General features: G+C 32.7%; 1 protein-coding gene across 1 annotated transcript; it reads right to left on the bottom strand.

The window, feature by feature from the left end:
* Nucleotides 1-374: 374 nt before the first annotated feature.
* Nucleotides 375-15947, bottom strand: LOC106478894. Its single transcript, XM_013939472.2, has 3 exons — nt 15826-15947; nt 11921-11983; nt 375-9465 (listed from the first exon to the last, which is right to left on the bottom strand). Exon 3 carries the CDS (start codon nt 9407-9409, stop codon nt 1826-1828), a length of 7584 nt encoding a protein of 2527 aa, XP_013794926.1. The 5' UTR covers nt 9410-9465; nt 11921-11983; nt 15826-15947; the 3' UTR covers nt 375-1825.
* Nucleotides 15948-24539: the final 8592 nt, after the last annotated feature.

Here is a 24539-nt window from a genome sequence, read left to right as displayed (position 1 = left end):
TGATAAAGACTGGCAGAGCTGGCCCCTTGTTGTCATTAAATTACATGTATGTATATATGAATATAGGCCAATAACCTATAATCAAGAGCCGTTGATCTACTGGTTTCAAATAAAAATTTAAAATAACCTCTGGAAAACTATGCAATTTTATAAGTGCTTCCTGTTCATAAAACAAAATGATTTATCTCAATAGTTCTGCATGTTGTGTTGGAAGTTTACAGTCACTTTTCTTTACTGTATTTCATGTTTGTTAGTACAAAACAAAGCTACTAAAAATGGAATTTAATGTGTTGAATAACTATGTTATAGTATTTCAAAACATATGCATAAAACCTTGTCTTCATCTTTCAATTATAACAAACCAGTACAAAATATACAATATTAATTACTCTATAATATTTTATTTTCAAACTGTTTAGGTAAATTATAATACCGGTATACAACTGTGAAGTATCCATTCAAACACTTGCAAACTGGGATCCACCAACTGGATATAAATACTCCAACTCTACAAATATTTATTGTAGAAGGAAACAATATGTAGTAGCTTTTAACATGGCTTAACACACCAACAAAAGTAAAGTGGAAACATTCTTAAAACAGCTAAGTTCAGCACACAATAAAAAATTACACATAATATCCATACTTAAAATATATATATGCATTATATATTTTCAACAAAAGTAATATACATCATCTCACTTGAATGAAAGAACTTATGAAACAAAGTTTTACATCAACTCTCAAAATCTCTTCAAATGTGGGGCTGCTATAAGAAAATAACACTATAACTGGGCTTTTTTATCATCAAAGAGCTGATATTTACATTTATACTTATCTTTTTACCAAGTTGACTATAAAAAGTTTTAAGAACAACTATTTTACAAGATCTTTTAAAAGGCTGATTAATATTCACTTAAAAATACAAAATAATAATAGCAATTACAGGCACTGTTTGCAGGAAAATTAATATTACAACTTTACAATGTTGTTAGTCACTTTTTACATAGTAAACTAATAATAATTGCTTTTTAGTGTTTTATTTTCTATGAAAATGCTTTCTTGTATAAGTTACTAACAATTTTTTTTTTTTTTTGTAAGCTTAACTAAACATCTAACCAAAATCTTAATATACATATTTTAGGATTTTTGTCATCCATATGTATATATTCTACAAAATTAAAGGACAAGCTATCAATATTAAGCAGATCTAATACTGGCGAATAAAATAAATTCCACCTAATCCACTAAATACTTCAAACTTGTATGCAGTATTGTAGGATTTGGAAATGCACATTTTTAACATTTTATAAATAATGGCATAATTTTTTAGGGCTTTATCAAATATCTATTAATGCACTTTGTTTTCATATATTTCATAACTTTTACATATATTAAATCCCCAATATGTAAACATAGGTAAATTAATATACTTTTAATTTGATTTCAGAAATATAAGTGAGCATATTTAGCATCATCAGTTACATGGTTTCAGATCTGGTTTAGTTAACTTATCCTCTGCTGGAAAACTTATGATAACTCTCCTCTAACTCTTAGAAATATAGAATTTAACCTATTCTAGTTTCCAAGACATTTTTAGGCACTTGTACATGCACTTTATTCTATGTTGTTTGTTTTTTTACTAGTATTTGAAAAGCAATTGTTAGTTAGTTCTGTATTTGGTGTATAGCACTTACAAAGTGATAAACAGATGGATACACTAATTTCCATATTCACAAAACCATAGCTATGAACATCATTAGTATCATTTAACTGATGTTTTTAAATAACTGTTAATGAGACTACTGGTTCCTGTATCGTGTTCTTATGATGATATTTCAGTATTTCGATTGTTAATACTAAATGGGTTATCAATAGATGGAATGTTGTTCTTTTCTTTACAAGTGTCACCAGTGTCCAAAGTTGATGTCAAAGATGAACCTGAATGTTCCAAACACTTTACTATTGAAGTTGTTATATTAGCTGCATTTGGGTGTATTATACAGGATTCTAGTTCTAGAAATTCAGAGGTAACATCAAGACTAGAAGGGATTACTGCTGTTACTGGATCCATGGTTTCCATTTCAATGTCTTCTAAATCTTCCCGTGCTGATTCCAAGGTGACTACTTCAGTCATTTCACAACTATTTCCTACAACTTCATCTATTATATTTCCAACAATATTGTTAACAATTACATCATTTTCTTCTATTGTTAAACTACTTTCTGACAAGGATTGGTTTCTGGCTTTTATTTCATCTACATTTTCCATATTCCAAGCAGACTGTTCTAGAGGTTCCAGAAAATTTGCTTTAAGAGTTTTTACATTGGAATGGCCATTACTGAATTCCCCATCAGTATGATTGAAATCAAGAGTTTTAACTTTTTGTTTGTTAAACTCTTTATATTTGATTACTTTTATATCTTCTTCAATTGTAAGGATCAACCCATCAAGTGAGTCTTCATCATTATATTCAAGATTATTTTGTTTTGAAACAATATCATTATAAAAATATTTTCCACACTTCTGAGGTTCCAATGCGTCTTCTGACATTTCAGTTTGAAAGCTTGTTGATGGCAATTCTGAGTTTACATTATAGGACAACTCTGAGATATTCAGCAGTGTTTCTGAAAGTTTTTCAGTTTCTGGACACACTATATGCAAAACATTATCTTTAATTTTTGATTCTGGTTGATGCATTGTCTCTTCCAGCCCTAACTTTGTATTGAACTCTTCTTTACAATTATCAGTAAACGTAAATTTACATATCTTCTCTGCATCTTCTGAGTTCATACCCATATCATGTTTTTGTTTATCATTTTTTGCATAATGTTTTCCCAGTTGTTCTGTTTCTATTGACTGTAGGTTCATATCGTGTTCTTGTTTGGTATGTTCAGCGTAATCTGATTCAGATTCCTTGCATATTTCTCCCATTTTTAGGTTCATGTTATGCTCTTGTTTTCTGTTCATTACATGATCCAATTCAGGTTCCTTAGCTGTTTTTCCTGTTTGTAGGTTCATATCGTGTTCTTGTTTGTAATTGTCTGTAAAATCTGATCCAGTTTTATTTTCTGCTTCTCCTACTTGTAGATCAATGTTGTTTTCTTGTCTATCATTCTCTGTATGATTTGATTTAGGTTGATTATTTGTTTCTTCTGATCTTAGAAACGTTTCTTGTTTATAATTTTTTGTAAATTCTGATTCATGTTGCTTTGGTGTCTTTACGAGTTGTATGTCCACAGTGTGTTCTTGTTTAATATGTTTTGTATGTTCTACATGTGGTTGATTACATATCTTTTCTGGTCCTAAGTTCACACCGTGTTCTTTTTTATTACCATCTTTATATTCTGATTCACAATGCTTATGTGTTTCTTCTAATCCCAAGTCCATGGTAGTATGTTGTTTATCATATTTGCTGTCTTTATCATTAACTTCTTTTAAAAAGTCTTTTCTTTTTTGTTCTGGTTGATTTTCTGATACATTTTCTAGGACATCTGTTAATACCACTTCAAGTGTTTTATGTTGACTGAGAACTTCTTCAACAACATTATTTTCTATTTCATTAGCCACATGGACTGTTATGACAGAGTTATTGCTATCATCATTTTCTCTTGGTAAATTCACCTTTATTACTGACTCTACTGTTTCATTTTCTACAACAGAAGGTCCATTACTTCCAACTTTCCCATCTACTTTATCTAGTTCAATATTTAGTTTTTCAGATTCATTTAAACACAAGTTGCTATTTACTGCTTCAACAATAGTGCTATCTGGAAAATTTTCAAGTAAATGTTCTTCAAAAGGAGATGAGAAACGATCCACGAAAGACTGTCCTCTATCTCTGAAAATCAAATCTTTGGTCTCATTTTCAGTGTGCCAGATTTCCATACTATCAACTTTCAGAAAACTCTGTGCCTTTAGGAATGCTAGGGGTTGAAGATGACATCTGATGTGATCCCGCAAACAAGATGGCTGCATTGTGGTGTAGTCACAATAAGGGCAGCTAATGCCTCCTGTGGCACCATGGCGTTTTTGATGACTCTGTACAGCATCTTTTCGTTGATTAACATAAGGGCAACGGTCGCAGTGGAAAAACCTTTTTTCTTTTTCCTCAACTGTTTCATTCACATGAGATTTGGTGTAATCTGTTTTAGGTGAAGTTTCACTGTTAAACAATGAGGAACTTGGCTGAATGTCAAAAGTAACATTTTTAGTATAAATCTGAGTATGATCTCTTTCATGCACAGGCTTATGTTTTTGTAGGTTAGCTGCAAATTTGACAGAGTAGTCACATTTATCACATTTATAGCGATTACTTTGCCCATGAAGATTAATGTGACGTTCATACCGTGCAATTTTAGTGAAGACAGCAGGGCATTTGGGACAAGAGTGACCAGTTTGTGTTTTATTTCTCACTTTTTCTTTACAGACAACATCACCCTTAAAATGAAGTCTGACATGAGTTGACAGGTTGTCTGCATTATCAACTGCATAAGTACAAGAAGAACAAGCAAAATGTCCAGTTCCATTGTGTAACTGTAAGTGAAACTGGAGAGTTGATTGTTTATAAAAAACTGCAGGACACAGTAAGCACTCATGTAGCTTTTGAGGATACTGGATATCATGTTTTTCACAAAAATATCTAGTTTCTATTTCTTCAAGTTGCAGACACTGAGCAGTAGATTTTGGGTTTTGTTTCAAGGTATTCTCATTGTTTGCTTTTGATGACTCATCAATAAAACTAGTACTTGAGACCAATTCCTGTTCTTGTGCCAGATTAGTTTCTCGGAACTTTTCAACTGGAGGTCCATATGATGCTTCCCGTTTGGCTGCATAGGCTGGAGTATGAACAAAGAAATGCTTGTGAAGATGAGGCTTATGCTTTGCTCTATAATCACAGTGTGGACATGAGAAAGGATAGTTTGACCCATGGAAACCTTTATGTATTGTGAAGTCTGCTGTGCTTTTAAATACAGCTGGACATTTGGTGCAGAAATAGCTAAAGACTTTCTTTCTCACTACAGGAAGAGATTCTTTAGGAGAAGAAACCCCAATTAAGTTTGAATCATTTGCTAATGAGGAGTCTGTAGCTGTATACTGTTGTAATAATGACTTATTTTCTCTGTTCCATTTTTGCACCCCTTCTGATGCTGAAGTAAGGAATTGATCAACTTCACTTTCTTGATGAAGCTTCAGGTGCCCACTAAGAACTCCTAAGTTATTACAATGATAATTACATAGTGGACAGGCAAATTTTGAAGAAGAATCCTTTCCATGCATTGCTTCATGATTAAGCACATTAGCTCTACGTTTATTTTTCATGGGACAAAAACGACATTTATACTTACCACCTTCTGGCTTGTCAAGAGTTAATTGTGTAACTTGTGCTGTTCTGTCCATTTGAGGCAGTTCTTCTTGAGGCGCTTCTGAGCTGTTGCTCTCTTTATGAACTTTCATATGTTGTATGATAAGATGTTGTCGTGTTGCCCAATATGAACAGACAGTACACCTGTAGGGAGCCATACTGTTTGAGCGATGAAATTGTTTATGGTATAAGAATTGAGACCTATTGTCAGTTTTATAAGGACATCCATCGCAGGAATACTTCTTGAATGTAGCTGCAAGTCCAGTGTATACATAAGTTGCTGGTTTCCTTGATGAACCAACTTTGGTTACATCCACTATAGCTTGGTTTGCTTCTGCTTCAATTTTAGGGTATGTAAATTGGATGTTATCATCTCCAAGAATATTATTGGGTAGAGGATTCTGATTATTTTCAAGAGCCTGTGCATGTAGCTTCATATGACGTCTAAGAGGTTTCCTGAACTTGACATAGTAAGGGCAATGCAAACATTTAAAAACAGCTCCTTCTCTTGGTTGATGCTGTTTCATATGGAGTTTCATATGAGAGTCTTTCACACAAGTATATGGACATAACTGACAGCTTAGTGACTCTGATGTTGATGTTGACTCTCTTGGGAAACTGAACTTTCTATCTTCAGAATGGACACCTGAAAGATAAAGTTTTCTGCCATGTTGAGAGACAGTGATGCGTTCCTCTAAGTCATCAAGATGTCCTCCGTGCCTGCCCTTAATGTGTCTTAGGATCACATGTCGCCAATTTGAAACCAAACCACAGATTCTGCAACGGAATGGCTTTAGACCAGCATGAACTGCCATATGACTAACAACAACTTTCTTTGCCAGATGATGAAAGTTGCAATGGTTGCAGTAGAAAAACTTTGCTTCTTTTTGAACTGTATTTTCAACAACTGAGGATTCGACCTGTGCTCTTTCCTCATTGGAATCTTCAACAGGGAAAGGAATGTCTGGTGTCACAACAATATTGACCATGTCACCTTTTAACTCTGCAGAGCATTGATCACTGTTCTTATAAAAGTCACTTGTTTCCAAACTCTCAGTGTTACCAGGATTCACAGCAACTTTGTATTTTGAGCTTTTAATTTCTACTGGTACATCGATCAGAAAGTCTTTGTATTTGTCATAATTCCTTCTGCCCGTTTCATCAGTTAACAAACAGGTTGCTCCTTGATGACTGACATCTCTTGCCATTTTCATTTTGATATGCTTTGTAATATCCCACTGCCAGTTAGATTTGTAACAGCAGGCTGAGCACATGAATGGTTTTCTATTAAAATGCTGTACAATGTGGACATGGAAGCGAGAAGCTGTTTGAGTTATGAATGGGCAGTATGCACACTGGTATTTTTTAACAATTTTAGTTTCTACCATTGGAAAATTATAAATGTTTTCTTGTTCCATTTGTTTTTCATTTTTCTTGTTTCCAGCTGTTTCTACATCCACTTCTGTATCTGAAGACATCTTCATGTCCTTGCTATGTGATTTTTCTTGACCAATTTCTTCCTGATTTTCTAAATTAAACTTTTTATTATTTAAACTTAAATCCAATGGTGTTTCTTGATTTTCAGAAATCTCAATTTGTGAATTTTTCAAGTCTTTGGATTGACTGTGACAAACAGCTTTTGCAATGGATAATAAAGTTTCACTTTGGTCACTATTTTTAATTGTTTCAGAATGAGTGACATTTTCACTTGTAATATAACTTGAAATGATGGGGAGAGAGCTTTTTGGATTTTTTATTTTCATCTTCAAAACTGGTTTCTTACTGACTAATAATGTCATGGGCTTTTCTGGATGGTATTTCTGGATATGCCTTGTTAAATCTCCTCTCCACTTACATTTATAATTGCAGTGGGTACACTTAAAGGGCTTTTCTCCTGAGTGAACTCTCATGTGTTTTTCCAATTCAGAGATCCATCGTGTTTTGTAGCCACATACAACACACACAGGAAGTGGTTTGTCAGATTTAACACTTTGCAAAGATGCTGACATATGGGGCATTTGTACCTGTATACTATTAAATGAGGGTGTCGAAGAAGGAGCAGAGCTAGCAGAAGCTGACTGAATTTTACCACCAGACTGTGATCCCTCCCTTAGACATTCTGACAACAAAGTTTTAAGAATTGGCATTCTCTTTTTTATCTTTCCAGATGAAAGCATTTCTATAACACATGCAATATTTCTTGCTTGTTCACTATCCTCATGCAAGAGTCGAAGATGACGTGCCAATAAAGGAAGCAAAGCAAAACCCATCCCACATATAGGACAAGAATGCAATTTCTTAGAGGAGTGAGAGCTTTCATGTTTCTTGAGATCTGATGGCCAGGCTGCACGATAAGTACAATAGCTACATTTATAATTTTTCTTGTAAACTTTCCCTTGCTTGACAGCAAAATTAGAGTTTGAACTGTCAAATTGTTTATTTTGTGTCACAATAGTTTGAATATTTTGTTCCAGACCTTGTGCATTATTTACTTCTTCTAAGTTACCTGGTGGCTGTTCATCTACAGATAATTTGCTTTTCTCCTCTTCATTTGTTGTACCAGTGTTAAAGCTTCTAATTTCATTTTCCACCTTTTGTTCATCCAAAGTGGGATCATGATGTTGAAATGTATGAGTTTTCAAAGCATGTGCAGAGTGACAAGTATAACTGCACTTTCCACATTTAAACATCCCACTAAGTCGATGATTTCTCACGTGCCTATCAAGATTCCATTTATATGCAGTTGAAAAATTACAAAAATCACACTTTACTTTTGGTAGGGAATGATATTTACAATGTTTAGTATACCTAGCTTTCTCATGAGTGACATAATCACACTGTAAACAACGAAAGAATTTTCTCTTTAAGTGGGATATTTTTTCATGCTGGATTAATATAATTTTACTCTTTGCCTGAAAATGACACTTAGAACATTGATAGCCCCCCTTTACATCTTTTGAAGCAGTGTTTTCAATTTGAGCTCTACTATCTTCAGAAACTCCTTTATTTTCTTCACCTTCTACTAGAGACTGATTCAAGCATACCAGTTGGTTTGAGGCTTCCTCTTCTGTTTGTAAAATTTCAGATTGCTCTTTCTGGATCTTTTGTTGAATGACTGATTTTTCTAAATTTTTCAGTGTGCTTCCTCCTACTGGCAGTGACAGCTGGTTTGAGGCTTTCTCTTCTTTATGTAAACTTTCAGCTTGCTGCTTCTGGATCTTTTGTTGAATGGCTGACTTCTCTAAATCTTTCAACTTACTTCCTCCTACAGGTTTTAACACTTTCTGATGGACCATACCACAATGTCGCTGTAATTTCTGGAAATGCTTTGATGCATACAGACAGTATGGACATTCAAAAACTGCTATTCTCTCTCTATGAACTTGCTGTCTATGATAGAGGAACTCTCTAGGGTTAATTGTGACTAGATTACAAAGCTCACATGTATATTTTCGGCGAATACGTACTGGACCTAATTCTGAAGATCCAGAATTACTTGCTGCTGATGCTGCAGGCACTGTGTCAAAAAATGAAGCTTCTTCTAAAAGTTCCAAAGAACTATCAAACCTTTCTATTCCTGCTGCCATATTTGAAGGATTGACCACACAGCCAGAATGAGAGGAGTCAAAAATGCTAAAGTTTACTGGATGATCAGACTGAGATTTCTCATTAGCTGATAATGAGTTCATCAAAAAATTTTTATTAATCTGATCATCATCTTCTAAAAGTCTCTTCTTCTCATTTTCATAACGCCTCTTCTGTTTTTCTAAAACATGTTGATGAAAGCTTTCTTTATGATAGCACAAGGAAGCTTCATTTGGTGCTATATAACCACACAGCTCACACGTGGAAGTTCTACGTATTCCATGGATAACTCTCTTGTGTCTGTATAAGTTTGCCTGGTAGCGAGACACAAAAGGACACAATGGACAGTTGAAAACTTTAGCAGAATGGGCAATGGCTACATGACGAGCCAACACACGACGACTTGCAGCTGCATAGTTGCAAGTATCACAAAGGAACTTTTGCCCTGAAGGAGACATGTTTCACCGATTATTTACATGTACACCACAGGCAGTTGACATCAACTTTGCTCAAACTGTGGAAAAAAAAGGAATAATTCATTAATTTGTGCAGCTTTTATGAAAGAGGAGTGAAATACTTCTAAAACTTCTTAAACAATGTAATAGACATAAATAAAAATACTTCATGTATATAATGCAGATAATTTTCAACAAATAACATTGATTTAACTGAAAATTACATTCAATACTCAAGCTTCTTTCACATTTCGAATAATAAATTTCTAACTACATAAGGAAATACTTTACTTTTGTAGACATTTTTCTCCATCAATTTTTTTTTATTAACCCTCATCTTATTCTTAAACAAATAAGCACATAGAGGAACTGGTGAGCATTAGTAATTTGACATTGCTACATTATCCACTAGGTTTGAGCTCCTACTTTTAAAGTTAACACTAGAAAAAGGGTTCTTAATCATTGTTTCAAAAGGTGAAAAAAAAAAGATGATGAGTCATAATATAAATAAATACACATTTTTGTTATTCATTGTGTAAAAATAATGTTTTTTTTAGCAATTGTAAAAAATTGGGAAGTTTGATAGAGGTTGTTTAGTAATTACTGATATTACATTTCACAATCATCAGATTTTTTCATCCAGTTCTTTAAAAATAAATCTTGTATGTTATCAGAAATACTTAATGAAGTCAAAACTTCCAGTTGGCTACAAAATCTTTTTTGAGTTAGACAGCAGAGTGCCTAAATGAACTCAGTCTGATGAACCCTACATGTAGAATTCATCAGGTGTTTAATTAAGTGATCTAATTCATTTTAATAACCTATAACATTCAAGCTGTCAAAACTTTATTTTTGTGTTTCACCTATTTCTTCACAACAAAAATTTTCCTAGTCAAAATACACAAGAAATTACTTTTAGTAAGATAATTTGTTATTTCTTAAAATATTAAAGGAAAAAATACTAATTGAAAGCTCAAAAAAACTGAAATTTTTATGAAGAATATACATTTGATATTTTTTTACTAACTAGAGTGCTTTGGTGTTAGACTTTCCACACATTTTAATTAAGAATCATGAAGCTTGAAAACTAAGTAAATCAATGCAATATTGATATACTTAGTTTGTACTTTCTTCAATTGAGCTTCTATGTTCATAGCAGCATTAACTCTAAGATTTAAAGGGGTTTTTCTGTTAATTCTGCCATTATTGCTTGTTCTCTGTTATGAAAAGTAACTGAAGTATGTTGTTATACAATCTGTGATATGAAAGTACACAACATTACAGGTCTCATCTATGTTAATTCTGCGATTATTGCTTGTTCTCTGTTATGAAAAGAAACTGAAGTATGCTGTTATACAATCTGTGATATGAAAGTACACAACATTACAGGTCTCATCTCTGAGAAATATTTCTTATTTCTCACATAACATACCAAACTCTGATTCTTATTACGAATGCTATATTTAAGTCAAGATACTTAAAAAGCTTTTCTGTGAAAGGTTGGACATAACAAATCATAAGGAATAATAAACAGGGTAGTTCTAGTAATAAACACATTAATCATAACTTTATGTATGTATTAAGCACAAACTGGGAGGAGTTTTTCACTTTCTGTATCCCATGAATAATATAATCTAATGAATTAATTATTTCTGATACCCCCTACTCTGGATATGTCTTATCCCATCTGAAAGATTTTTTAATTCAATTCTTTTATTTTTTTGTCTAGTAATAATTACTATATGTATGCTATGATTTGAAGCTAGTTCATTATGAAATTGGAGCAATAGGTCAATCAAAATTTAGGACTTAAATTTTTAATCAAATAGAAATGATAACTGATTAACCAAATGCTGACTGAATAAACAATGCATGCCATAATATTTAACAACGTACCTTTCAACATAATATTACATATTTTATTTCAGTTACTAATTATTCATTTTACCCTAAATTGCTGATTTAGTGACAGTTCATGATAAAAGGGAGTAAATGCCAGATATAATATACAGGGATACTAAAAAAAAATAATTAAATATGTATTTTTGGAGGTTCTAAAGGTTATGCAAACTATATAATGGGCAAGAGTATTTTTATTCTTCACATGAACATCATCTTGCACACCAATTTGTCAGAGTGCGAGTCAGACTGATGTTGGCAATTCACAGACATATCTAGTTTTTTGTGTACAAATACTTGTACATTTACTCATATTTTGCCACATTTTGTGTAGATACATTTATTAAGTTCAGAAATTATATCAACATTCCCTCACCAATACAAGGTTGGTCCAATGGGCATGTTTGGTTAAAGGACATGTTCAGTAACCTTCATGCTAGTCTTAATGTGTAGATCAATGTTCTCAAACTATTTCAAGTTCACTATAAATAAAAAATTATAAACCCCTCCTTTTAGTTAATGTCATGCAAAAGAAAAAATTCCAACAATACGTGTTCTTTAATAATAACACAAATAATAATCACGCACAAGTTTCTGATCAAGTATATTACATACCTTTTATACATGGTTGGAAATTGCATTATATAGGGAAACAAGTATTTCAATTCTTGATATTTCCTGAAATGTAAAATTTTTGTGAAAAAAAATTAATAAATGAAGGGAAAATATTATTTATACTTCTCACACACATATATATTACATTATTGTGATTAATTACAACTTTAATAAAGTACAAGAATAGAAATACATGGGCACATGTAGCTCCTTGTATTAAGCAGAAAATTGTTCTTGTGCAATCATTACAAAATATATTGGTATCAAATAAAATATGCCTCAAACAGTATTTCACAATATATAAGAAAATCTTACAAAATATGTATAATTATACCTCAACATTAAAAACAACAGTCATTGATCTTTTTCTTAAATCATTAACCTTATCAAAGGCAGAGTTTAATAAATGCAAAAAATACTAATAATTACATTTCCATAAATTATCTACACAGAAAGTAACAAAAGAAAAAAATTCCTATATAGTTTCAAATCTAAATTTATCACTTTTATAGCCTCTCTCTTTTTAGCAGGCCTTTCTCAAAGTTTATAAAGTACTTAAAAAACAAATGGTATTTTAAAAGATTATAGAATTAAAAAATTGAGATATCGTTTGCATGATATGATAGATATGGAATTCAAACCTAACCAAAAATTTCTCAGAAGTGTCATAGTAATTACACATATAATTTCTTCAATTTTTATTATTTTATGTTTGGAACAACAATATCTGTGAATATAGGTGCAACAAATATTCATACAGTATTATGTATGTAAATATATATAAAGGAAATTTCAAAAGGTGCTTCCTCCTCCTTCATGGATTTAATGTTTATTAGAACCAATTTTTTCCAATGGTCTAGTATTATTTCTATTGGGGTTCACATTTCTTGTGCTTTAATCTTTTTTTTAAAGATCTACACTTGCTATGGTTGTAAGGTATAATATTTTACCACACTGAGGAATACTGGTGCTATAATACTTGAAATGTGTATTATCAGACTCAAAGTATTTAATAGTGCTTTACTACTTATGTTACTAGACTTAAAAATATCAGTGCTATTAAAAGTAAATTAACTAATACTAAGAAGTACCAGTGTTTTATTATTATCATATTAAAGAATATTAATGCAATAATGTTCATCAAGTTATGAATTATAGTACTTTAACATTAACAGACTGAAGAAACAATAACTTTTGTTATATGACAAAAAATACTTGGGCTTTTGCCTTTAATACTTTAATGTATGTCTTGCACTAAAGATTACTAGTGATTTAATACTTGATGTTATCAGACTAACAGTTATTAGACCTTTAACAAGGGTCTAATAAAACTAGAAATACAAGAGTTTTTAATACCTATATTATTGAACTAACTAATATTCGTACATTCAAAATGTTATCAAAGGAATTCTAATGCTCTAACATTTTGTTATCAGATGAGCAAATACAAGTGCTTTCATACTTATGATACCAGACTGGTATACAAGAAACACAACTCCTTACTGTTAGACCAAGGTAATGTAATATTTTTCTATTCTGACTGCATTTTCAAATCATACATTTCTTGTTGTTGTAAGATTGTTTTCTAAGATCATTTAAAAAATCATTAATTTAAGTATCATTATAAAATCTTGTTCACATTCATGCATTTAAATAATCAATCAAGGATATTTAATAAATATAGTTGATAATGCATTGGATTTATCACTTTCTAAGGAAGGTTAATATATATATACCTTAATTTTTCAAATCTGACATGTTCAAAATAAGTTTAAGTGTATTACCACAGTTTGACTCTAGTTTAAGAACAAGACAGAAGTCAATAATTTATTTCTGGGTAAAAACTTCTATAAGAATATTCACTACTGCTTCATATATGAAATTAAAATAATTGTTTTCAGCTTTGAAGAAGTTTTAAAATTTTCTAAAAAATAAAATTAAAATAGTCAAGGACTATAAGAAATTACATTACATGTATTTGCAACTTCACAGATAAACTATACCATCCACTCATCAAATATCAAAAAATGATTTTCAAAAACAAAAACTTCTTTTATATTATAATTACAAATACCAACCCTTCTTCTGTATTGCATGGTTTAAAACTGATTTGAATTTCCAAACATACTTTAAGTTTTTCATATAATTAAAAATCTATTTTCGGAAACAATGACAATTTTTAATGAAACTGAATGTGAAATAATTAGAACAAAAATATTTTAATCCACATACACAAATGTGATGTTTGTTTTTTCAAAATATCAAAACTAAGACATATATTAAATTCTTTTTACATGAAAAAAAGGCACTTTAGTGCTGTATTTAGTAGATTACAATTATTAAAAAATATATTAGACTATTTTTGTGCTCTATACTATTCTTATTTTGTTCATAAAGTATAAACCTTTACTTTGAGTTTTTAAAAAAATTAATATATATATATATAAGTATTTTTTACCTATCAGAAAAATAACTGGAAACTAGTAAAATTTATACTTTTTTTTTCAAGGTAATAAAATTGAAATCCATTAATAATTACACTGTATTTATTTGTTTTTTATTATGAACACAGTATAGAAAACCAACATGAAACTCCATACTTATAAATAAAAAAGTATTTTTCCCACTGATATATTTTTATCATTTGTAAAAATCAAAACCTACATAACTTTTTCATGTGAATATTTGAAAGAAACTGAATAAGATTCAAGAGGATTATATATGTATAATATGTTTAAAATGAAGGCATAATATTATACAAGTATACTGAGAAATGTGTTTTTATAGAGCATAATACATCAGAAGTGTACATTCCACATTTTTATCTGGGAAACCTCCCTTTCAGTTCAAAGTTGTAGGCCTAAAATTAGTAACTAAACTTTATGCTGTACATATATGATACATATTACCATTTTTCTGTTTATTTAACTGGGGAAACAATTCTGTCATAATGCATCTGCACTTCAAATATACTATTTTTTTAAAGTTACACTCTACTTAGAAGTTTCAGTGTAACATTGAAACTCAAAGACACATTTAAAAAATGCATATTCAAAAAAATAAGCTTTTCTTAAAAAAAACAAGCATTCACAGAAAATGACGTTTTATATGTTTTAATACTAACCGAATCATTCTAATTACACGACAAATCTAAAACAGCTTCTAATAAAAATACAAGTCAAAATGTCATATGCCTAACTAGTTAAATAATGCAAAACCAACAAGTGGTATTACTAACACTAGCTCAAAGTTGTAACCATGTAATTTGAGTTTCATCACGTCTCCTCATCAAAAATGGCGAAATTACACGAACTTGAAATCAAACACAAAAGCGAAAAAATGTATACTAAATCAATAAAATTAATCAAGCAATATATTATTTTGTCCACTCTTTTGACCATGTGCATGGCGATATGGCCTAACATAGGCCAAACAACGAGAAATACATGATTTAAAACACCCGAGGGGGGGGGGGAGAGTTCATTGAAATGCCGGTGCAAGGCCGCGTTACTCCATTATCATGACGGATAATTCGACGTGTGGAGATCAGTGCTTTAAGGTTAGGATTCTTATCCAAAAATAATTGAAAGTTCATAGCACTCAAATGGCTGTACACTATACAAATTATATGCGTGTGCGTTTTTGTCTTCTCGTGTGTTGGATGGTCGCGTTCGCCATCTTGCCAACTCATAAAGCTTTCAGCTACAGTAAAACTGGTGGTTCTGGGTGGGACGAGTCGATAGCCAACGAAGGAGCTCTCGAAGACTCAGTTAATATCGACAGTGAACTTGCCAATCTATTACAGAGATTATCGGATACTTTACTTGATTTAGCTTTCATTCGCTGTGTTTGGATACTTCTCTCGCTGTCTAAATAAAATGATTTCAAAATATTATTCAACTTACCAAATGTTGGCCAGCGCAGCTCACTAAGCAGTTCGGGAACACAAGTCGTCTGGTTCCACAACCAAGGGCAGCTCTGAGTGCTATAGCGAGGGTTGGAGAGCAGGAAGGAAGGCTGTCACGTGACCGCGTGAGTACCATCCTTGAAGCCCAGGTGAACAGATCTTCGACTATCAAAGTAGGTAGTCTTTGGCAGACAGAACCCGTACCTCGCAGATGAAACTGCGGGTAGACAAACAGATAAAATGTTTGTTGTTGCAGAAAAGATATAAATTGCCACTGAGTCCAATGTACCTGTGTACTATGTAGACAGCTAATAACGCTGGGATCAATACTGTTGTTTTAACTGTAGCGAAAGATGACTTGAAGTTTCTGAAAACTTACTTTCTGCTTACCATCCCTTTTCTGACTCTTTTTTTTTTTCTGTTGTTTTTATTTTCTGCCTCAACTTGACACAATGGAATATTCTTTATTAGATCGTTTACAATTATTTTCTTCCACTTTGCTGAAGTTCCTACACAGTGTCTAATATCATTATCATTATTGTACGTGTTCTCAAGTTCTATCCGTAGACACGAACGCCAAGATAATAGAGAATAACTACTTGCTTTGTTATTACGTACTTATGACAGATCTCTCATAAGCTTACTTTGGGAAATAGGGTCTACCAAACTCCTTAAGCAAAGAGGCTGATAACTTTTGCGTCCTCTAGTTGAAGGCGTTTTGTTGCACTTACTGGTAAATTAATTTAATATTAATCGCTGTTGCTAATGGTCTTCCAAAGTTTCAATTTGATTGAAAAGCTATGTCATGTATCTTTCCCCCGCTGTTCGTTGCTTATAACACTAGATTTGTTCAAGGTCACTTGTAAGATTGAAATATAAAGTTTAAACATTGGGGCTATCGAATCTCATATAACCAAGTGTGGTAGGTGCATAGTAGGTAGGATAGTGTACGTATGTTTTCTGATCTGCACTTTATGAAATACTAAGAGAAAGCAGCTAGCAAAGTGGAAAACTGTCAATCAGTTCTATATTTTCCTGTTTTGGGTGGTGTATGGTTTTGCCGCTCCTTTAGTCTCTTCTTTCCGCACTGAGGTCTGTTGTGCTACCTGCTTGCTACATAACGAGTGCGTCACGTGGTATAGCGCCAGATGTTTACTTGCATTCGCGAAACTGCAGAAGCTTGGGTCCAAAGTTGAACGTCGTCTGAAGAGCTTTATAATACCTGAACGCTCATTGTATTTCAAGCTGAACAAAATGTAGTGCACGAGAAAGTATTCTTCTGAAAAATAATTATATGCTCCTTACAAGATCAAGGGCGACAATTAATGTAGTTAAAAAACGTAAAGGTTTGACATTGGTCTATTATCTAAATAAACGGCAGTTCTTTTAACCACTGCTGTGTCATAGCGTTTCTTTCTCGAGTTTTTTTAGTTACATTTTTAAAGAATGAAAGCAATCAGGTGACCTAACTAACAAATAGATGTTTTAGTTATACGAGTATTCACCTATTGTAACATACATAAAAATATAACGAAACAATTACTTGGTCACATTGATTCTGAAGGTTTAAAAGATTGAACTATTATTATTATTTATATAAAGGGAAGAATGAGTTTGGTATTGTTGTAACCCGACAAACAACACGAGTCAACACTGCTAATGGCTATTTATTTTTTCTGTTCAGAGTGCGTAGCATTCTGGGGTATTTATTCTAAATAAATCACCTTTAGTGCCAGATGAGAAATGTATTTTCTTGTTATTTCTCAACGTTTGGGTTTTACATTTTCACCAAAGGTTACCAGCTGCAGAACTGGAAAAGTGCAAGTTAAGTTACAACAGTATTTCAAATTTCACCAAATGAAACATAACTAATTATTTTATAAAATATAAAATTCACCAAGTGTAAGAAAATTAAGTTTGAAAAAATAAACTTCATCAAGAGGGCAACCCAGATCACAACATATATATTGCTGGTTAACAAGACCACCTTGTATTCCCTAGGCTGTTATTCACGTATACGTGTACCCAAGTAAGAAAAATTTACAGTTATAAGGTAGAAAGCTAAAATATATTAATAAATACATATTTGTAAAAAAAATGCAGTAAGTTTAGCAATGATTTAGTCTGTAAAATCGGTTTGTTTTTTCTAGATTAAAACCACATTGAACTATCTGCTATGTACACTGCGGGAATCGAACTCCAGACTTTTAGCGTTGTAAATTTGAAGACAAATCCCTGCCCCACCGGGAGACTGTAAAATCGGAGTGGATGCAATATGTACACTGATTGCACCACTTTAACATTTCCTAAGCTAAGAAAATGTTATCTACAGATATAGTTCATTTTGGTATATGCTATTACGCCATAATGAATGTTGTGTATTCTATATGTTACAAACAGTTTCTCAATAACACCCCCAATGTTAGACCGAAATACTTTTTGTAACATGGTCAGGTACAATACTGTCCTACTGTTTCATAACTGCTATAAGTGACTTATGAGTACGTTCATCAATTTAGAAAAAACGTTGTAGGTTTTCTTTTGTTATTTTATATTTTCATGTCAATAAATAGGTGACGATATATTCAATAAACAAAATGTACTTAATTACGTTTGTCTTTTTCATTTTAATTGCTTCAAACATATTAAAGCTAGATATTAATCACATTGTCTAACTTAAACTGCCGTGCTGACTGCGTTATTGTTAAATATTCAGCTTAATAAACAATGTTGGAGTGGCATAACATCGCAAGTGATTGTTAAACTATCTTGATGAAAGTGTACATACTAATTAATCCAGTTTAGATATGAACTATTCTCTAATATGATAATAAATTTTGTGGTTTGTCACAAATGCCGTAATACACACTTAGTCTCTAAAATACAATATGGCCGTACAAAGGAGAATGCACATATTTTTTCCCGTGTTGGTGTGTGTGTGTTGTGACAGAAATTCTTGTCGGCTATGCAAGCAGGAACTGGCACAACACGTCAGTGTTCTTGCCACTGGGTTTGGCCTTCTTCAGATAGGCCGTGCTACGAAGAAACTTGAAACCGCGTGCTATATATCTATATAGAATTATTGATCTTTAGCATCGTAAACAGTAAGGTTCGGAGAAGGGATAAGTATAACATGAAGAAAAGGGTGAACATCTTCTGGAGCATCGTATTTGTACGGTAGTTCCAGTTATAGAACAAGCAATAATCTTACATGAGTCGAAGACACCTAACAATAATTTAAAAACTGAAGTGAATACCAACGTAATATACATATATTGTTGTGGAAAGTGACTAATGGTTTCAATAATAAAAAAAAAAATGCTTGCCTATCTTGGCGTACGATATACACAATTTATTTCATTAGCATAAATGCTAATAATTTCATACTTTCGAAAAATGGAACAGAAAGGTGCGAATCCATATTTTCATATTTGTTTTTCATAAATGAGTTGTGGTTACTTTTCTAGGCCATTATTTTCATAGTTTCTTTCTTTCTTAAGAAAAGCCCCCCAGTGGCACAGAGGTATGTCTGCGGACTTACAACGCTAGAATTCGGGTTTCGATACCCGTGGTGGGCAGAGCACAGATAGCCCATTGTGTAGCTTTGTGCTTAATAACAAACAATTTTAAGAAGATTGCATATGTCATCACAAGTCGTTTTACAAGCGAATAGCAACGAGTGTATAATTTTATATAGTTTTGTCAGTACTTTTAGTTAGCTTTTTACATGCTTCTTATTTTTCTGATGGTCCACGCATAAAAAACGTTATTATACAATAACAAACGCAGTATGGAATTACTCTTAAACTAAGCCACTAAGAAGTTTTCAAATAAATCAGGATTTTGTAGGGTATATCGCTGTGCTCCACTTAAAAGCTCTGACATATTTATCATTTACTGTTTCTAGTCATTTGGTAAATATTTCAATAAAATATTAATTGATATATTGCGAGAAGAGGATTACACTCCGGATCCTTAAAAAACATTATTTGATGTAATATTAACATTTATGAAACAAGGATGTTGAGCTATGATAAAGAATTTAAGTTAGCGCTACAGTAGAACATTTTCTAATATAAAGGTCTTGAGATAACTTACTTAATAAGTAAAATCTGAAATACTATATATATATATATATATATAAACGACTAGAAGCTTGGAAAAGCTGCGATTGGCTTCAACATTATCTGAAGAAGGTGGCGGTGATAGTGACTCAAGTACGAGATTTTTAAAGTCTAGAATCTCGTTTGTTCTTACAGACGAAATTAAATCTTACAAATAGTATTTTTTCGAACAGCTTACGCTGGTAATTTAAATGTTTTTATAGGTTGAATTTCATTAATGTATAGAGATGACCGAATGTTTTGAAAACGTATATTTAGACATTTGGGTCATGTTCTTGTTATATTAGTGATCACATCGGATTCTGCCGTCTGATTGATATCCACTTTAACAACTATAATAGTGATTCTAGTGTGGAAGAATGCACTCTTACTCATTCAACAATTACGACACATCTTATATATTCGATGACGAGGAACCCACTTTGAGACTAATAATGGTTGGAGACGGCTTGAATGGGTGATTAAGAAAAAACTTTAATATAAGTTTAACATAACAGCAAATGTACAACGTTTCGACAAGGTTTTGTCATCATCAGGTACATTTGTTGTTATGTTAAACTTATTTTAAAGTTTTTCTTCATTACCCATTCAAGCCGTCTCCAACCATTATTATACATCTCATATGTGTACGTATTGTTACATTACAGTTGTACGAGTAATGGGACTTATGAACCTTGTTGTTTCAGATGTGAGTTTTAGTGCACTATACACAGGCTTTCAAATACCCTGAATTGTTTCTCTTTCTGAACTTTACTTAATATTAAAGTGACTAAAATTTGTATCGGTGTTGTAAACTTTTCATTTGTGATTCATAATCCTAAATGTGTCATGAAATTTAAATCGTAAGTTTTTTTTAAGCGTTCATAGAGATGCTTAACAGTTGATTCCACGTATTCCATGTTTATTTTGTGTGTATGCAATTCAGTGAACAACTGTTACTATCAGGAACAAGATACACTAAGTACGGGCGACAAGTGTTATACTATTTAATTAGTACTTTGATAATTTACTTCCAGACTTCTATCTATTAAATTAAAAATCTGACAGTGTCATTGAATTAAATTAATATAATGCCATACAAAATAGAAATCACATTTTGGAAAATTTTATGTAAAACATGCTTAAAGCTCTACTTTTTTTTCATGTATGACTTTAACATGGCTTGAAGTCGCCTGAATATCTAAGAGATTTTGTTTGACTTCTGCGAGTTTTAGCCAAGTTTCACAAAAACAACAGAAATGGTACGAGAATCTAGCTTTTGACCATAATAAAAATAAAATATAAACTCGTGTGTAATCCAGTGTATATTGTATTATTCAACAATACTGCCCCCCCCCCAGTGGCACAGCGGTATGTCTGCAACTTACAAAGCTAGAAACCGGGTTTCGATACCCGTGGTGGGCAGAGCACAGATAACCGATTGTGTAACTTTGTGCTTAACTTCAAAGAAACAACAAATTCAACCATACCAAAAGAAGAAGAAGAAACTGGTGTGCAGTTAACTGTGCATTGTATTTCTTCAGATAACTTGTTTCTAATCAAGCAACCTTTGTAAGGAAAAATAATATTTCTACCTTTGTTACTTGGCTCGTCTAGTTTAAAGGTTGTGCAGCATATCTAAATTACAGATTTTTATAAAACTGATAAATATTTTGGTATGAATTACTTTTATCTCTTTAGTTGTATCATATAATTTTCCCAATTCTATAGCATACAACTCAAATCAGGCAGCAGTTAAACAGATTTTCAAGATAAATGTTGGAGGGGTGTCACTAAAATAACAGTGCAATATCTTGTAACACGGAGAATCCATAAACACGATGTTCAGTAGCAAAAGCCGTCCACATGTCACAGGCAGCAGTACGCAACCTAATCGAGAAGGATTTCCGTCTGGAAAAAAAATGGAGAGATGAGTCATGTGTAGTAAGTTGCTTCCACAACACATCATTTCAGCTGCTGGAAAATGAAACAGATATCCATGCTGTTTGATATAAAGACATACTATTCAAGTTGCTGGACGCAGTGCCTGTGGACTTTTGTGTGATCAGACTTTTTTAACAGGCACTAGGGAACCACCATCCTCATACACTAGATTGATTATGGAAAGTCACCAGGGAGGATGGGCGTACTTTGAACATGACAGCCTTACGACGGAGCTTTTTGAAATGGAAACTATACTGCAAGGCTATTGTCGGGAAAGATGCACGGCCCTCAGATACAGCATAACTGGCGCGGCGACATAGATTATAACGACGTGGTGAGGCTCCAAAATCTTTTTGATATAACGTATTCTACCTCTGTAGCGTTGGACTTTAGTGAAAGAAAGAAGGCACTTTTAGAGTATGGTTTGCAGCAAACTATGAAAAGGAGGCAGAAAATCAGAATGAATAAATTTTGATTGGTTTCTATTTACACCCATTGAAGTTAACCAAGTATAAAAAAACAATAAGTATACAAAGGCGGAAGATGAGGAAAAAATGAAAAGTTAGGCACTGACCATCACGATTCAAAGATGCCAGAAACGTTATAAAGAAACGAGGTATAGTCTATATCTATGTATCAGTGAATGCGCCTTTGTTGAGCTTCTGTCTCTTTGTATAGATATGCAACTACGACTTTTCGTAAGAGATTACTAAGAATAATAGAATGAGATGTTATGAATAAACCTTCGCCTTTTGAGATGAATAGTCGTTAACTGTGTTGAAGAAATAATAATTTTATGTGGATTTCAGCACTGTAATAATATGGGGGTATTGAGTGGGTTACAGAACAGTGTTTTGGGTCGCAATATAGTCGCCTGTTATTAAAGGTTTGTTTCTTTGTTTGTTGCTATGCGCAAAACTACACAATGGGATATCTGTACTGTGCCCACCACGGAAATCGAAATCCGGTTTTTAGAGTTATATGCTTTCAGATTTATCGCTGAGTCAATGGGGAGTATTACTGTAGAATCAATTGTGGTAATTACAGCAATATGTCCACGTATATATATAGATTATACACTTCCGTGGGCTACAACAATAAACTTATCTGTGATAGTACAAAGAGCAATATTTGGTGAGCTGCAAAAATACTTGTTTCTAAAAAGCAAATTTTGATAGATTACAACAATAAACCTACACAAAATCAAGCATCCTAAAATGCCTTGTACAAAAAAAATATTCTGGTGTTATAAGTGATAAGGATGTTTGTTTGTAATTAAGCACAAAACTACACAATGGGTTATCTGTGCTCTGCCCACCACCAAACATGCTCGCCATTTCAGCCGTGGGGGCGTTATAATGTGACGGTCAATACCACTATTCGTTGGTAAAAGAGTAGCCCAAGAGTTGGCGGTGGGTGATGATGACTAGCTGCCTTTCCTCTTCTCTTCCACTACTAAATTAGAGACGACTATCGCAGATAGCCTTCATGTATCTTTGCGCGAAATTCAACAACAAACAAAACAGAAGGAATTCATAGGCGTGAAAGTACTTCGTTAGCATTTCTGTTATAAAATACCATTGTACATACAAACACATTTTGTTACCCACACGATGTAGTCTTTGAAAGGAAGGAAAGATGTTATGGTGACCAAAGCCTTCAGTATGAATAGCTTGAGTATTCTGTCAGACATAATCTCAATCATATCTTCCAATAGGTGGATTTGTCGCACTGGTACTTCAAAAGCTTGGTCATATAATGAGAATTGGTAGCCTCAAGTTTAAGTTCCATAATTAATTCCTTAGGACTATTGATCAAACACATTTTAAGGCACGAAAAGTCTTCCAGCTCTAACAACGCATTTGCTTACTACAGAAAAAAAGAATCTGACGCACTTCTTGAAACATATGATATTCATGGACGTGCAGACACTTCCCAAATAGGTCCCATGCCTAAAGTGCAAAAAGCACTCTACACCATAAAACCTTAACCATAACCCTTCATAGCTGGAACAATACATTCAAGATTGAATTGTTCTCCTCCTTTCTTCCAGGTACATATTTGGGCATAACCTTGAAACCGGGTGAAAAATTTGATCACTCCATAAATTTGGATCAAATCTTCAAGATTCCAGTGCTGACAGAGATGAATAACTTTCGAACGTTCTTAGAGATTGTGTGCGATTTTTTAAATACACTCGCATTCTTGGAGAGCATACAGCAACAAGCCTCACAGGAGGTGGCCACATACGGTCACAATGGACCAGTAAAGCCATTGAGGATTGTTTTGTAAAGATGCTTTTAGATACAAGTTTACATTTGTCACCAACTTCCTAACTACCTGAATCTTATTTTGAAATGGTGTTTTGTAAAGTTCTAAATAAAATTGAGTGGCTTCATACACAGTCAACTGTGAGTGATCAAGCACCATGATTGATCCACATATTGATTATATATACTTTCCAAAGTTTCAAATGTCTTCACTCTTTAAGTTCACTGTATTTTAATATTTTGCTGAGGCTGTATCTATACTTACCGAGCTAACGAGGTGAACTATGCTACGTGTTAAAAAGTGTCAGTAAAGTTATTTTTCTCTTTTTTTTTGTTAAGTCTGTGCAGGCAAAGAAACACAGAGGCTATGAAATGCCTTGTAATTATCGATACAC

Source organism: Limulus polyphemus, unplaced genomic scaffold (genome assembly GCF_000517525.1).
Source record: "Limulus polyphemus unplaced genomic scaffold, Limulus_polyphemus-2.1.2 Scaffold259, whole genome shotgun sequence".
NCBI classification, from domain to species: domain Eukaryota; kingdom Metazoa; phylum Arthropoda; class Merostomata; order Xiphosura; family Limulidae; genus Limulus; species Limulus polyphemus.
This window is presented reverse-complemented; position numbering and strand designations above follow the sequence as displayed.

Coding starts and splice junctions, on each gene's coding strand:
- LOC106478894 (XM_013939472.2), bottom strand. CDS start 9,409: ATGTCTCCTTCAGGGCAAAAGTTCCTTTGTGATACTTGCAACTATGCA.